Raw genomic sequence first — 17,436 nt, 5'->3', positions numbered from 1 at the left:
GACTACAGAGAGAGGCAGACGGCCAACTCGCCCCCCAGCCTAATCCTCCACGAGGCCTCAGTCAGGACGGGGGCTCATGGGTGACGTAGCGGCTGTGCCCTCTGTCTCAAATCCACAATAAATGAAAACAGACTCCTGCCACCAACTTAATTGTGTCTAATGCCTGGCATTGCTCTCCCTCTCTACCCTTGCGTTTCATCCCCCCACTCTATCCCTTAATCCCGCACACATGCACACACACACTCTCATTTAAAGAGGCACATTAGAAATTGGAGAGGCAGGGTGAGCTGTGCTGAGCCAAGCTGGCAAATGAGATTCTCCTTTTATTATAGCTTAACAAGATGAGTTGAGTCTGTCCAGAGTTTTAACACTCAGCTGAGTGGTTGCCGTCCTTCAAGTGCGACCGTCTGCCAGGCGAGCCGGTGCAGTCTGAGGAGTGTGTGGAGTTGCTCACTCTGGGCCTCTGGTCTGCTTGTATCCTGTCATCATTAGCCAAGCTGCTGCTGCCTGCTACTACGCTGCTCCACTAGACTCCATGGCTCTTTTACATCGCTGTCAAACCAGGGGCAACTAGGTCCACTTCAGCCCAGCAGATGAGTGGACACTGACAGATGGCAACTGTGAACATCCCCTCTCCACGCGGACGCACCCACCCAACCCCCCCCTCCTTTTCAGCTGCTCCAGTTTGCCATAGCCTCAACCATTACCCTGCAGTCTTAATGAGCCCCAACTGCCTGACAAGCCCAGTCATGCTCAGGGAAGGAGGGTTAGAGTAAATGAGTGGGCAGACAATGAAAGGTTCATCCATCCATCTCCATCTTCTCAACCCCCCTTCCTTAAACCTCTCCAAACTACAACGGAGCGATCAGCAGCAAGAGGTGCATGTAGTTTTCTCAATTACTGCTTCTGAAGTGAACACAGGGAAAACAGGGCTAACCTTTCAAAATATAAACAACGCAGATCCCTCATCCTGACATTCAAGTTGGTGCCCATCACCACCTAAGGCTCATATCCTGCCTTTAAAAAAAACCCTCATTAATTAGCTTGCCCTTTTTTCAATTAAGGCTCCCTAATCTATCAAGGATTAACTGGCCTTCTGTTATGACAAATGTGATGTGGATAAAATGTCACCAGGTATCAGTGGGGGAAGTGAGTTTCCACTGTATCAACACAAGATCCCAGAGCTTGTCATTAATTACAGTCTCAGTAAGCCTGAAGGTTGCCTGCAAGCTGTAGTTATTCAAGCAGCACTGGGTATGTACGTGTGTGTTTGTGTGTTTTCGGCCGGGGAGAAAAACCTCAGATTGTGGATTAGGAGCGACCGCAGTCACTATAATTTCCATGGACGCGCTTTAACGCAAACCGAGCTCTCATAACTTTGCGCTGGAGGACAGATATCATGCTAATGAAACAGACGACGCCGGGGTCGGCCTGCATTCTTATCACAGTGCCTCTATGGCAACCTCACTAATAACTATTACTGGAGGACAAGGCCATTATTCAGAGTTCAAGTGTTGGCTGCAAACACGCAGAAACTTCAGGGATGAGTAATGCTGCATCTGAGACATAACCGAGAGACTGTGAAGCCCAATGGCTGCAGTCGGATGACGGGTGAAGCTTCATGGATCCTTATAATGAAAGAATGGTTCAAGGGATTACCAGGATTTGTTGTTCCCACCTACTGAATCATCATTATTTTCATGGTTTTACCAAGCTGCACTCAACCACTTGAATTCAATAACTCCCTTTTTTTTTACTATTAGATATTTCTGTTTTTAATTTCAAAGGTTGATTTCCCATTGCTCCGTGCTCTGGTACAGTAATTCCTGCCATAACTAACTCCCACTATTGGTTTGGGTGCAGTGTAGAGATCCCTGACGCACATACAGCTCTTCTCTCTGGCTGACACTGAAAACCTTCATCACCTCGCTGCTTCTCCGCAGACGCCCGTTGCCACCAGTCCAGTGAGAAGGACATGATGTTTTACTGGGTCGCTAATTGTGAACACTGTCAATTATATTATATGGAGCAGGTGGCCGAGGAGGATGTGAGCAGGTCTCTGCTGACTGCCTGGAGAGTCCCTCGCTTTGTACGAATTAGTTTCCTGTGCTGGGAAACAGACAGTTATCATAGCACCAGAGCAGCCTCCCACATAAAGACATTTAGTTGAATGCATGGCAAACCTATCAGAGCATCCCAGCATGCACTGCTATAAAACAGGAATAAAAAAAAAGTCTATTGGTGAGATCACAGACACTAAATTATATTATATTTCCATAACATGGTGCTAAAAATAGCCATGTCACCAACACACAACCTCTCTGCACCATTTAGCAACAAAACACAATGTCTTGTGTTTACTCTCCTCCTCTGCGGGGGTTTGTTTTTTCTTCTTCCCTGTGCCGCGATGAAAATGACTTTTGGCAGGTAACAGATTTTAAAATGTAATGTTTTGGTGCAGCTTGTGAACTCGGCAGCCCTACAGGTACATACCTGTCAATGTCAAGCTCTCTAAAGCACATACAATGTTTTCATCGGCGTGCGCTCCAGCCGGCAAGTGGATCGTAAAGAAAAGATAAACAACAACTGTTTCAGTGGAAACAGTTTATGTCACTTGACATTAAATACCCACTACAACTAGAGAGCTCAGTTTCATGTTGAAACAACATTTATTCAGTGCAGCTTAAATGTGTGTTTGGTCAATACAAAGTTGGCATCATGAAAAAAACAAAACAATTCTGAAGTCTTTTCCCTAAAACTCTAGTGATTGTGGTAAATTGCACGGCACGCTGCATACTGTATAAGTAGGGGTTGCTCTTAAAGGCCTCTGTGGCTAAATTACCTTCACAAAAGTGTCACCTGAGATTAAAATGTCAAAAACAAGAGATTCAGCACTGTTGTATTATAGGAATCATAACAGTTGCAGAATATCAATAGAGATGTAGACGACATGTCAACAGAGCAGCACGGTTCTACGAGAGAATTACTGTGAAATGGTTTGACGTGAAGTCAGATTACTTCATATCTAAACAACAGCGTCATTCAGATTAAGGCTTTATCATCTAGGAAGTCAAACAGTTTTTCCATCTAGTATCTTTTAGTATTTGTGCACGAGCCATGTGACTGACCTGGATCATTCAGGAGTTTTATTTGCGGCTTCTAAACAGGAAACATTTCAGCCATAATTTTCAGTCGTCAGTCTCACGAACCTCTGACAGAGCATCAATCCAGCTGTCTACACAGGCCGTGTAACAGCTGATGTTTCACCCACACTATGCAGCTGTTAATGGTGTCAGGTGTATTTTTATGAGTGAGGTCTATTTCCTTCTGAATTCTGAACGTAGCTACAGTGACTGCATTTAAAGTTAACTTTTTCTCCGTTGCCTGTGGCAGCCGAAAGTGGGAAAAAATGAGAGCAAATGAGAGAACAGAGAGTCAGAATGATAGGTTGAGGGCTGAACAGTTTTACAATGAGCTGAAACTCACGGAGCTCAGTGAAGCTGCAGAGTCTCTGTGGGTTCATCATGATCACCGTCTTTTACATTATCAGTTAAATGTTATTGTAGCAATACTAATATCAACAGCTTTAGGGGTTATTGTTATCGGTTGCGTATCCTTTCCACTTACCCCTGCTCCTCCATCATCTCCTGGAGCTCCATACATTTCAGCTCTACCCTCCTCTTCCTCTCGTGGTCCAGGATCTCTCTGTGTGGCTTCTTCACCAGGATTGGCTCTGCTTTGGGTTCCTCATCCTCCTCTTCCTCCTCCTCCTCCTCCTCGCCCACACCTGGCTGTCCGTCCTCAGCTTTAGCCTGTAGGACTGCGGTCGGCGTGGGCGCTCCCGATCCTGTGGCTGCTCCTGCTCCTGCTCCGGGGACCACTGGCTGGGCCATCCCATTAGCACCATCTTTAGGAGATGGCACCCTCGCTGCATCGTACATGATTACTGAGCTCTGTGGAGACACGAAGGATGGAGAGAAAACAGATCAGGTAAAGGAGGAGAAGACAAATTGTCAGAGCAACATTAGGTATTGCAGCGGATTTAGAAATCTTAGTTTCATTTCAGATAAATGATTTAATGTCCAATCTTCCCAAGAACCCCCATTTGGGAGGATTTTCATTGTTGCTGATTTATTACTGCACTGCATGGTGGTGAGAGTGAGTAATTCTTATACACATGGTGCATATTTAATAACACAGAATGTGAGTGAAGAATATTCGTCATTTTGCAGCATACAGCTCCGAGACGGAAACATTATTGTCCCCACAAGCCTGTTTGGCAGTTACGAAGCAGACAATTGATTGCAAATCACTTCTCACGTACACACACACCCAAAACTTGTACGACAGCGACGAAACAATAAGCTACAAACGCTTTTGTTGAAAGGTGAGCTGTTTGTGGTTTGATGGAAACACATGCGGACAGGATGCAGCGTTTCTGCCTGAACTGAGTAGCGCACTTTGGAAATAGTCACACACATCAGCATACCGTTCTCTTACACATACACACACACACACACACACACACTGGATCTTGAGTACATGTAGACATGCATTGTCAGCGACAGCACTGACAGCAACTTCTGCTCCATGAGTCAACAACCCATAGTGCCTTGAGGCGGGATGGTGGGAAGAGGAGGAGGGGAGATGAATTCCTCTTAAAAACTCTGTGATCTCCTGGACCCGACTGAAGCTGTACAACAAGGACATGGACCACACACACACACTGTACTTTAGGCAGGAGAGGAGTAGCAGTCTTAAAGGAATAGTTCACCAAAAAATGAAATTCAGTCATTATTGACTCACCCTCATGCTGATGAAAACTGAGCAGTTTTTTACTCCTCAAAGTGCATCTGGAGACCCGGGAGGCCGGTTCGTAGTCCAACGAAATCCTCAGTCAATAGGTCCCGAGACAAATAGTCCATAGTCCAACTATACAAAAACCTTGTAATATTCCTCCTTACTGCTCGGTTGGTGCAATCCAAGTGTCCTGAAGGGATATAGTCCAGAGTTTACTCAAAACAACGTAATTTTTACAGCCTAAACAGTCCTGTATTGCGCTAGCGTGCCCCAGGCAAATTCAATAAAGGACTGTTTAGGCTGTAAAAAATTCCTAAATGACGTTGTTTCAAGTAAACTCTGGACTATATCCCTTCAGGACACTTGGATTGCAGTGGACGAGCAGTGTGGAGGAATATTACAAGGTGTTTGTGTAGTTTTATGGACGTTTTTGTGTCGGGCGCTATTATTCTAATATAAAGTTGTCGTTGGACTACGAACCGGCCTCCCGGGTCTCCAGATGCACTTTGAGGAATAAAAAAACTACTCCGGAGTATTCATCAGCATGACGGTGAGTCAATAATGACTGAATTTCATTTTTTGGTGCAAGCAGACAAGGGACTGTGAGTAGCAACGACACGTGTGACTCTGAGGAACATGTAAAGTATCGATTCATCCTTGATATAACCTGATTGATTTCATCGTATCGACCGTGAATGCACTCTTTATGCTTGACTTTTGCAACCTTTCTGTTTCTGGCTCGTTTACTCGTGAAATGATGAGCTTGTCATTTTGGTGAATAAAAAGTCGTCTGGTACAAGTGCTGCATGGACTGCGCTCTGATTAAGATGGATCGTCCTGTTAGGGCCGGCGTAGAACAAGAGCGGGAAGAGCGGGAAAGGCCTTCACGTGGCCACGAGCCCTGGCCGCCTCAGCGCCTCGCCTCCTCTCTTCGTGCGACTAATGGTTTCATTTTTCAGAGACGAGCCAAAGAAGCCCAGCTGAGGCACTTCATCACTGTCAGGCGCCGAGACAGAATGATACCGAGGCTGAGATGGACGAAGCTTCACCACTACATTAGCATCTTCTATCGACTCACCCCCCCCCCCCCAATCCCATCCCATCCCATTGTGAGAGCATGCAGGCTGCAGGCAGGCGGCTCCCTCCGTTTGAGCTGATTCTGAAAGTCTTTGACTGGTTAATAGGGATGTGCTTGTTTTTGAAGTGCTGCGAGCTGGTAAACGAGCCGTGGATCTGTGTGCGGTGACACGGCTCTCGGCTGACAGAACAGGTGGCAGGACAGCAGGAGGTATTATCTCTGAATCTATTATACAGTAAATCAGCACTTGATATTCCATGACAGCGATCTCTCATCTGCGCACATCTTCTGCAGACATTTCTTGGGAGAAAAAGCTCTCATCTATCAAAAGGGACTTTAAAAAGAAATCCAGTAAGACAGGCGCAATCTCTGTACGAGCTCAGAAGAAGAAGTCTCTTTCTTTTTCTTTTTTTTTCATATTTTACCTTATTGTTATGACAAAACCCAACAGCGCCGTGAGTCTTCAACTTCACCGGTAAAAAGACAGAAACTGAACAAACAAAAAGTCCAATAGAACAAAACAAACGCGCTCAACGTAAATCCAATTACCTCACATACATTTCAGAGGTTTGACAAAAGCATGTATCTCATTCCTGCATAAGACTAAACTCTGCACCATTCGCTTTTTATATAAAACCAAAATAAAGAAGCTGTTAATGAGAAATTCAGTTTTAAAAGTTCACTCCAACAGTGATACAGTTTTGGAAAGAATCTAAGTATTTAGATGGGACCCTAACCCCCAAATTGTTCATACAATCATGTCTTCATTGGCCATATACTGCTTATCCTCACACAGTCATGTTCAATCCCAGCTGACATTGGACAAGGGCGAGGTGCAGCCTGGACAGGTCGCCACAACTTATAGACTGACACCAGAAAACACTGACAGGCAATTTAGAGTCAACAAATAACCTGAGGTACATGCACATGTCCTGTGGGAGCACCAGGGGGAACAAACACGAAGAGGACATGCTAACACGCTGAAAGGCTCCAAGCAGCAGTCAGACCCATGCAGAACACTCTGCACCGGAGCAAACCACCACCACCACCGCGCTCCAGTTTGTTTCAATTCATTTTAATTAGAGCAGGTGCTCAGAGGCCGTGAAGCCTTGAACAGGTCTGTTCAGGTCTAGAGGGGGGGAACACCACAGTTAATCCCAATTTGTGCTGGACATCGTGTTTTGGCCGGTGGGTTGCCCAACAACAATGTTATCCATATGCAACGAGAAGCTGTTTGATATCCAGCTGTAACTAGATGAAAATGAAGATGGAGATATCATGGCAGAAATCTCCAGAAAGAGGAACCTCCCATCACAAATGAGATTCTCCGCCACGCCAGATGTGTGGAGTCAGAAGCTGCGGGCCATGTCGCTGGTCTGTGTTAAACGACTGCGATGCGATATCCAGCCATCTCATTAGACTAATGCATCATTCCACAGTCATCCCACTCTGTTCCCATGAGGGGGGCGGGGCGAGCACAAATCTGTTCTCTTTCTAGTTAAAACAACTAAATCATTGACATGTGTAATAAAAAAGAAAAGACTCAGAGCATAAAGGGAGAGTTGTAAGCGAGCCGATAAGGAAACAGAGCACACAGTTAATTTGTGCGAGTCCTCTACAGGGACTGAAGGTTATCTGCAGCTACTGTATTAATGGTGGCATCGGCCTCGTCTGCTATTATTGTGAGGGCGTGTAAGACTGTCACATCCCGACAAACACTGTGTAATTAGTCATTATGCTAAGTGAAGTTGTTTAGTCACATTCGCGGGGTGTCACCATCAGTTATTTCAAATCACAGAGATATAATGCGTCTTGACCGATTCAATATTCCAGTCTGGGGCAATGACTCTGATTGTGGATGGAAATTAAACAGCCGTTAGCTCACACCCTCCCTCCACTGCGAGAGAGAGAGGATTGCTTCTATTGTCTGCTCTTCACCTCTGCCCGTGGTTTCCTGTGCTTGTCTGCTTGATTGGACGCCGCCACGGCCCGAGCGTCTGCTGTGTTGGCTCCGCAGCTCGTCTTCTTCTGCTGCTATCACAACTTTTAGACGACAAAACGAGCCTCCGATGCCAAGAAACAGTCAGTCATAGTGGACGCGCAACATTGTCATCTGCTCGAGGATTCCTGTAATTTCCATCAAAGGCTGATCTCTCAATTACAGAGTCAGTGGTTGCCCATGGAGGGTGAAAACATACAGGAGACGGATCACATGCTTAAAGATCAATTAATAAGAATAACATTGTCAGTGGCCACGCACTGAAAAAATCTTGGTCTCATTAGCGACATAATGTTGCATTAGGCTAATGGGACATTAGAGAGGAAACCGCCTGGACTTGAACCACCATGTGATTATAGTGATTATTTTTTTCCCACAGGGGATTTTAACTAAATATATCATTATCAAAAAGCAAATGACATCACTTTTTTTCTTTTAACAGTCTGCAGCCCCTGTGAGCAGAATGTGTTGGGATATTTCATTACTTCTCCTGTTTGTTTATTTGGATGGATAAATTACCAGTTTACTCACACTTAAATTTTCTCCTTGACATTTCCATCCACTTTCATGAGCATTTCCAATTAGCATTAAAAAAAAAAGTCTTTGAAAAAGTCAAAATATTCCCCCAAAATACTTCAAAATCTAATTACATAGATAAACGAGCAAGGTAAACAGACCTCAGGGAGAAATCATGACATACATGTACATGAAGCACATGTACGTCTTCTTCAAAGACAAGACGAACAACCAGCCTCAATGTGCTTTCTGTTCAGTACTAACTGCTAAATAATGGTATACTTACAAACCAAACCAAAAAATGCACGGTAAACATGACATCTGCTGCTATACTGCAGCATGCGAGCAGCGTCAATGAAAGTATGTTGGCGTGATGCATTCAGCTGGAAGCAAGCAAACAACCACAGAGCTGCTAACCTTGGTCTTGTTCTCAATTGAATGAAGTGAAAACATCATTTATAAACCAACTGGATAAACCTTTGCAAGTGGGCATCAAAACACACATATAGTCTACACTTACAATCACCGTCAATGGTTTTGGGTATAAGGGAGTTTAGCAATGTCACACTGTCTTTTTCCATAATTTTTCCATACATGATGATTAGCTCCATCAAAGCTGGTGGAAAATATTCAGCTCTTCTCTTTCTTTATACAGCATGTTTGGTTTTTCTGGTTTGTTTTTTTTACTTTCAGTATATAGAGCATATGTATGGCCATCTGTGTGTTTAATGTTAATTGGCCTTATAATGTAAACACTGCAGACACTGCTCTGAATGTAAAGCTATACTAGGAGAGAGATACAGAGCAGCGGCTACACAGTAAGTATCTGGATTTTTCATTTTAATAGATACTCCTCCAGTAGCAGTTATAAATGAATGGGGGATTGTAGGCTGCATTCTACATTTAAACAGGGAAATTCATCAGGCATTGATTTGTTTTCCATCCATATCACTGACGTAAAATCAATACGGAGGGCAGAAATGTCTCCTAAGTACAATAACAAATCCAGCTTCTGCTTATTGTCTTATTGTTTCTTCTGGCTTTTATTTTGATGCCTAATTTAATTCTATTACAGGTAAATGGAGCTGACTTCACCATTAGAGTGGAAAATCATTAAAAGACAACAGCATGCAGCATAGGCCCCTTGTTTAAGTGGAGTGTGTTTCACCTGCCACACTCCAGAGAATAAAGCATGGGGGTGGGAATGGTCCGCTTGAGGCCATGATCCTCACTAAAAGCCAACTCCTTCTCCCTTTCTAACCCTTCGCCACCTCTCTCATAGCACGGCAGGTCACTCCGTGTTGTGCACAAAGGCTTCGATGATTGGATCTCACTCAGCGGTGGCTGCACCTCATCCATGATTGCAGGGTGGCGGTAATAGGGGGCCTGACCTAAACTGAGACTGGCAGAGAGAGGCTGAAAAAACATCCAGGGTGGCTTTCACTCAAACTTCTTCTCTCCCATGTGAAATGAGAGAAATATTCCGAGTCGAGGTAGGTGTGCTGGATGTACTTTGTGTGTGTGCACAGTGCGCGGACTGTATTCCTCTCTCCGTGTGTCTCCTATCTCCTGCTTTCTATCGCACCTCTCCACCAAAATAATTTGCCCCTTGGCTGGAAGCTTGTGTTTTGTTTTCAGCACGTTGGCACCCAGAGGATGTGTTTAGCTTTCCCAAGGTCAGCTGTCTTCATTCCAGGCACGTTAGATTGCTGTTGGGTGCTGGGAAACAAGCACACTGAAGTTTTTTTTCTCTCTCTCTCTCTTTCTCCCTCTCTCATTTTTTAATCGTAGTTGGATGGAAGGTGCATACAGAACGAGCTGCAGAGGTCTCAGGGATGGAGAGAGAAAAGCCGGAGAGACAGTCAAGCAGCACAGTGAATCTGTTTGACATTTAAATGGTGGATCAAAAGTTTTGACATGTGTAATTTCTTTTTCTCACTCCTGTTGTGAATTTTAACACGAGTCACAATGAGAGCGGATAGATCGACTTGATTTGAGACGTTAACATCTTCTCTAAATTTGTTGAAATCGTGCCAAGGCGCAGACAGCACCACCCACCATTTATCTGGTTTTTTATTAAAGAGACACCGGGTTCGACTGAGAATGAGTGTTTCATTCAGTTTTCCGTTTGTGCTCCGGGAGCTGCAGCGCAGAGTGACATAAGAACGCGTCTTCGTTCGACTGTGGTTCAGAGACGTCTCCCCCCCCCCCATCAGAGAGCTGACACCGAGGAGGCTGACGAGCTCCAACAGCATTTTAGAAATCACAAACGCTCCTCTCTCAGATGTGTAAGAGCCGTTCTTGCGCATCATTTGGAGCCGAGCAGACAACGCAAGCAAAATAAAAACAACTATAAACACGAACTAATGAGCAGTATGAGAAGCAAGAGTCAGATGAAGCACGACGTCGGCAGAAGAGAGGTTTGGACTTTGGTGGAGAAACAACCCCCAGAGACGAGAGTGTGACATAAATAAACCACCCACGTCCCATTTTTTTTTTTTTTTTTTCCCAACAGACAGATTTCTGCATGTCACCGCAGAGGAAGACGGGGAAGCTCTCTGTTTGGTGACATCTGGGCCCGTCCTGGCTCACGGTTCAACTGAGGGTTGACGCTCAGCTTCAGCTAAAAAAGGCCTTCGCTCATCGGAGATCAAACATTTTTTTTTTTTTGAATCTCTCCCTCAGCTGGTGTGTGTGTATGTGTGTGCGTCTGCCGCAGCTGGCTTAACGCACAACCACATTCTGCTGCTGAAACTCAAACTGCTCCGTGTTGCCATGTGCAGCAGCGTCCCAGGGGAGAAATGATTAGCACAGGACTGCTTCTGATGCGATTAGCGGGGTCACCGGCGGGGGAAGAGATGGGCTCAGGTCGGGGAGCCTGAGTCACTCCCCCGGCCTGTCAGGACACGGCACGGCACAACACATCACCTCACTTCAAACACAGAAGTTTAACTTTAGAGAAGGGCAAATAAAACACAACCGCGCTGACCAATACGATGTGGGCTGAAGCTGCTGCCCCTTACACCTTCCTGCTTTACATAACGTAACATAATGTATGTCAGCAACCCTCTCACAACCAGCGCTTGTATCTCTGCGTTGTATCTTTATATCAACATATTTTTAACTAAATTACACATTTTTTATTCACTATCACAACTCACACACAACTCACACCTACGCACCCTTGGTCTAAGTTGATACAGACTCTTGGGTCTCTCTATACATCTGCCTCATTTATTTTCTTTATTTTTCTTTTTTCAACTCTCATTTATTTTATTCATCTTTATCTTTTTTTCTTATTTTCTTCCCAGTTGAGCTTGATGCATTATTTGTAGTTGTTGTTTGCTACAGGATAGGTCTGGAGAATTGTCTTAAATATTTTAACATGTATGTAATATTTGTATACGTATGTGTATACATGTTTTCAGATTGAGCATATATATATTTTTAAATGTAATATTGTAACGTAGGACCCCAGGAAGAATGGTCGAGGCAGTGACTAATGGGGATCCATAATAATAAACTAAATTAAACTCTCTCAGATTTCAAAATATTATGTTGTTGGACAGTTTTGTCTTCAGTACATGAGCATGAGACAGACTAGAGGTGGACAGGAAGCAAGGTAAGAGCGGTAATGTATCTTAACCATTCATCAGGATGTCCAACAATACAGACTTCCTGAGGATGATGCTTAATGCACTTTCAAAATGTTGAATATTTAACTGTCTGCAGGTTGAACTGTAGGTTACAAGTGTGCATGTTGTAAACGAGACAGAATGGTTTTATTGTTCTGAATAAAAATGAATTTCATCGCAAAACGAATGAAGCAGTGGCAGTTCCTATACGTTTCAGGAATAATGGACGTCATCTATTGTGAATGTCGTCCTGTCATCGTTTCTACATTGGACCTGTGTTGGGTAAGAAGAGAGAAGAGAGAATATGACGCGTCTTTGAGCCCGAGGAGATGAATATATTAGACAAGGAGAGTTAAAGCAGGATGATGATGACAGAAACCACACAGTCATCTGTGCAAGGTAATTGCATTTTATATCAAACATCCCATAACAAAGAGTTTCTGTGTTTCTAATGAAGGCAAAAACTTAAAAAGGGACACGCACTAATTTATAATCATTTCTAGGAGTCTTCAGTGACGACGCTTTTGGGAAACACATAGAATTATACGATCATTTATCAGATTAACCTTTAAGATGCTTTCAAGGCATGAGGCTGTGGTCATTTCAGTCAGCGGTAATGAAATGTCTCGCCCTCTAAATCACAAATACATTTCCTGCCATCTGCTCAATTGTCTTCATTCAATCACAACGTGACACCGTGGCCTTTAACCAATCGCTGAGAAGACATCAAACTTTAAAAAGTTACAGTATCTCTCACTGCTGCCATTACAGTTTTAGGTTACAGGGATCCCTAACCCTCATCAGTTGTCCTCTTAGGATGTCCATTCCTCATCACCACCTGCACCATAAGGGTTTTGGCTCTAGGAGAAGTCTCCATCTTCATAGGAAGCACCGTACCCCATGATGATCCACTTCCTGTCCACTTCCTGTCCACTAAGCACCAATGTCTATATCTTCTGTTCACAAAAAATTCAATTTTATTCAGTTTTTCCTTCGTTCTTCGTATTAGTCTCTCCTGATTGAACTCTGAGCATTATTAAGCTTCTTCATGTCTCCATCCTCTCTAATACCTATAAGACACCGAACAGGCACCGAACAGGTAGAAAATGTGTACAAGAAATACCCATATCAAAAACCAGAGATGGCTAATGAAGCTAACAACTGGCAAAACTCAAAAGTCCAATAACATAAAGCAGCCATATGGAAGGCATGGAGAGCCGTACTGCATATTCAAACCAACACTTGTGCACTTGTGCACAACCAACACTTGTTTAACCCTCTTCTCCACGGAGTTCAATTTACATCAAAACAAGCGTCTCATTAAAAGTGCGGTGTGACATTTCCTCTCAGAGCCACGTGACAGAACTTCAATAAAAGAAAAAGGTCGAGCTTTTCTCTGAGATATCAGTTCTGTATGGTCCACATGGGGGGCATTAATGGATTCAGCCTCTACAGTATCTTGTGTCCTTGCTGACTCAGCAGATACAACTTGAGTTGCATTTCGGCTTTCATCATCTGCCTTGGCCTCTGTTCCACGGCTGTGAGGCTCAACGTTGTTTCAGCCAGCAAAGCAGTTTCTCAGATACTTTGAGATTGAACGTAACACTGTATGGTTTTGAAAACCTCTTTCCAGACCCAGCTTGGAGTCTTATTGCATTTTGTGAATGAGCGGCAGAAAGAACTGAGGCAGTAAATTGCTCTCTTTCTTTCTGAAGTGCAACTCAATCTCAGGAGGAACGAAATGACGTTAGAAAAACTTCAGTAGAACTTCTCCATGTGACTCATCTTACTCAGAGGGCAGCGGGGCTCCAACAGTGGAATTTATTATTAAAAAAATCACCTTCTCTTATCCAAGGATAGAGATAAGAGCAGTTTCCTAAACTGTGTCCTCCTGCTCCGTCTCTCTTCCTCTAGCTGAGTGTCAGAGAGTCATCTGGAGATAAGCTAGCCCCCTGCACTCTCCGTCCAAACCAAAACGTCCACTATAGAGTTTATCAAACGTCCAGCAGACATGCCAGGTCTAAATTAGCTCATCGCCAGGCCAGCCAGTGCTGTCAGTGGCTGATGTGTGATTCCCCTTAAATCATTATTAGTATTTTTTTCCCTTCCTGAGCTCAAATAATTCCCAGTGGATCAACTCACAACTTCAACATCCCATCAGCTACAATTATTCGCCCATAAATATTCCAGCGAATTATCATCATCCTGTGTGATAATGATCCAAATTAACCGCAGCTTCTCGCCTGACAGATCCAGAAAGCTTCGGTATAGAAGGGAGGAAAGGGCGATCACTTCCACAGACGGCTTCAAAGGAGAAATTTAATTTTAAAAAAAGTTAGCAGGACCAGAACGCACTGGGTGTGTGTGTGTGTTTTTCAAAAAAAAAAGGTCACTGGGGAGTCACCGGGGTTCAGAATGAGCAGTGGAGTTTACAGCCCAGAGCAAAGATTTCCACACTTCAAAATACGAGTGAGGTGAAAGGAGGCAATTTAGTGCAGCAATTTGTGTCAAAGATTGAACTTCTGACTTCTGTCAAATGTAAGCACACGGACACGATTCATATTCATACATGTTCAGACTCAGAGTGACTCATGCTTCCTCGGGATATGGTTTTGCCTAATGTTCACTGACAGTAAATATCGGCTAGGAAATGATTGTCTTCCGGTGGCTGCAGTGCAAACAGCAGAATGATATGTGATGTGTTGACACTAGGGCTGGGACGATATGCTTTTCTCCCGATTCGATTCTTCTACGATTTTTTGGATGGCGATTCGATTTAAATTAGGATTCCACGATATTGCAGATTCTCTCGATTTTTAGTACAATAGTGCATTTTTAATTTATCTGCACACAAATACTGTAGAAGCCTATAAATTAACATACTCCATTATAAAGTTAACCCTTTTTAAAACCTGTACTCTCTTTATGTAAAAAAAAAAGGCTAACAAATGCACATTGCACAATATTTCGAAAAATTAAAAAAAAAAGAAAGAAAGAAATTCAAAAAATCAAATAGATTTTTGGAAGAAAAAAAACAATCGATTTAAAAATCGTCAAAAAGGATATCGCGATATTTATGTGAATCGATTTTTTCTCCCATCCCTAGTTGACACCAGTGGAGGATCAGAATGTTTTATGGACAGCTCTGAAACCGGCCTCCAGCTGTGCATGATGCACAATTTTTGCTACATTAAAACAACCTGTGGGCGCTTTAAAATAATGCCCAGGGTGTAACGGTGCTGTTACCCCCCACCGCGCTGCGCTGCCCACAGTATCATTAGAGGAACATAACGCTTTAGGTTGAAAAGACACACATGCATTTTCATGCAGTGCAGAATTCAGACACATTACTCCACACGGTGCAGCTCCTCCATGTTCCAACACCGTGTGCTTTAAAGACCTCAGAAAACATGGTCTCGATATGGATGAAATCTTCCTCCTGTCCGGCTGCCTGCTGCGTCTGGGTGATTGAACCAGTCAAAGAGAGACTTGGGCTGAATACAGTCGGTGCCCAAAGCAATCTGAAAGCCAATCTCCAGACTGCTGCAGCACAGAAATGAGGCCGTCCTCTTTTCCAACCTGCCTGTGCTGCCGTGCCGCTCTTTAATTGACACACAGTCCTCTGGAGCGCAGAGCGATCAGCTTCCTGATACAAAGTGATGCCTGTCAGTTAGCGGCAGGCAGACGCTCATTCCCCCGACCGCAATCACCCCCTGGACAACGGGAACATCATCGTGCTGCTCGCAAGCTTCTGCACAAAAGCACCTTCCACTTCTGCCTGTGTTGCAGCCACTTTCATCCCACATAACAACCACCTTCTACCGGTGATAGCAAAACAACAAGAGAAAAAACAAATCTCTCAAAAACTTTCAGACAATGCCCCTCTTTTCATTTCCAACCTGAATAAAACTCTCTGGAGTTTACAGAGGTATTGTTTTGTTCGTCGCATGCAGCCACAGGGCTGATTTTAAATACAGGGTTTCTGCCTACACCTTTTCCAGGATTGTAATCACCGGTAGCCGGCGGCTCTGGACTGCCACACAGCTTTATGCAGAGCAGAAATCATGCAGGCTGATGAGTCACAAGCTCGAACCTCAGCTTAATTACACTGGGGACTCGGGCTCTCTGTCACTTAGCTTCGGGCCAATGAAGCAAATGATTTTGTTATTAGTTCCCAACCAGCTAACATCCCAATTTTGTTTGTTTTATTTCGCATGTTTCTGACTGATTAGTAAAAGCTGAAGAAACCAAAAAAGAAATCCCTGACATTTCTCAATTAATCAGTGAAAATTTAGCAGCTGATTTGCATAATGACCCCACCATCATCATCATCGTCATCGTCAGGTATTTTCTTGCCTTTACAATAAAAAAATATTTTATTAGGTAAAAATTATATAATTACAGGGTTCAGCTTATTTTCAGTCTGTTTTCATTTTTAACAATGAGCTCAGTGTTACTTTTATAGTGGTAAATATAATTACTTAGCATGAGTGCTTCAAATTACTGAGCATCCTTGTAGTGAATTTAGTGAAGCTGGATGTATAATAACACCCCGCACACTCGCACTGAAATAGGAGAGGCAAGGACAGAGGAGGCACCGTGCCAAGAGACAGCTAGCTGTGTTTATTGGTTTTGCTTCAAAGCACTTTGACAACTAAAAACCTCAAACAGCAGACGTGTAAAGTGACAATCCAGGCTGATTTGTTGACTCTCGGCGCTGCTTTATGTTATATTATCTCTGTTTAGACTGAGCAGTTTTTACACATCTCTTTCTTACACCAAGTCAAAATGCAGAGTGTTATCACTGGGAAAGCATCAGACCATGTAAACAGATCCATTATAGACACTTTGTGGATATGAGCTGCAATTATAGTTAATTTAAAGCTGTGGTGAAATGCTCCGGCAGCATCAAGTCCATTCATCTTCCTTTAATACTGAATCAGCTTTGGATTCCTGCAGTCTATACTGTATGTAACATATCTGATAGTTGTGCTTATTTTATTTATTCATTTTTAAAGCTTTTTACAATTTACACTTACTTGAACATCCACAGTGTTCAACAAGACAAGAGGAGTCACAGCTCTTTGTTGTGGCACTGCTCAAACTGATAGAAAAATATGATTTTTTTCAAAGGAATATTAATTATTAACATTAACACACTGCAGATATAATGTTCACCTTTGTTCGTTAGCCTGCTTCTTGCCAATTAGCACACACAGGTGTTGTCGCCCTGATTCCTCCTCTGGTAACATGTCTATGGATATTCTCATTCATCCAGGTCATCGTTCTTTTCTGGGCAAATTGAATCGGAGGCAACTGGACTTGTATTTGTCTGGGAAGACGTTTCGCCTCTTATCCAAGGGGCTTCATCAGTTCGTACGCAACAAGTCTCACTAGTCCGCACTAGT

At 43.5% G+C, this 17,436-nt stretch overlaps 1 protein-coding gene across 5 annotated transcripts in view; it reads right to left on the bottom strand.

Moving 5' to 3' along the window:
- Nucleotides 1-17,436, bottom strand: part of srrm3 (serine/arginine repetitive matrix 3) — a 70,935-nt gene that overhangs the window by 29,459 nt on the left and 24,040 nt on the right. For all 5 annotated transcript variants that reach the window (XR_014595918.1, XM_083986380.1, XM_083986378.1 and 2 more), the window contains exon 2: nt 3,628-3,953. Coding sequence is in view for 4 of the 5 variants with exons in the window: in XM_083986380.1 (XP_083842506.1) it covers nt 3,628-3,941 (314 nt within the window). In the remaining variant the exon portion in view is untranslated. The remainder of the gene's footprint in view (nt 1-3,627; nt 3,954-17,436) is intronic.

This window comes from Trachurus trachurus, assembly GCF_905171665.1.
Source record: "Trachurus trachurus genome assembly, chromosome: 14".
In the NCBI taxonomy this organism is placed as follows: Eukaryota; Metazoa; Chordata; class Actinopteri; order Carangiformes; family Carangidae; genus Trachurus; species Trachurus trachurus.
The sequence above is the reverse complement of the archived record's forward strand: the minus strand, read 5'-3'. Positions and strand labels throughout refer to the sequence as shown.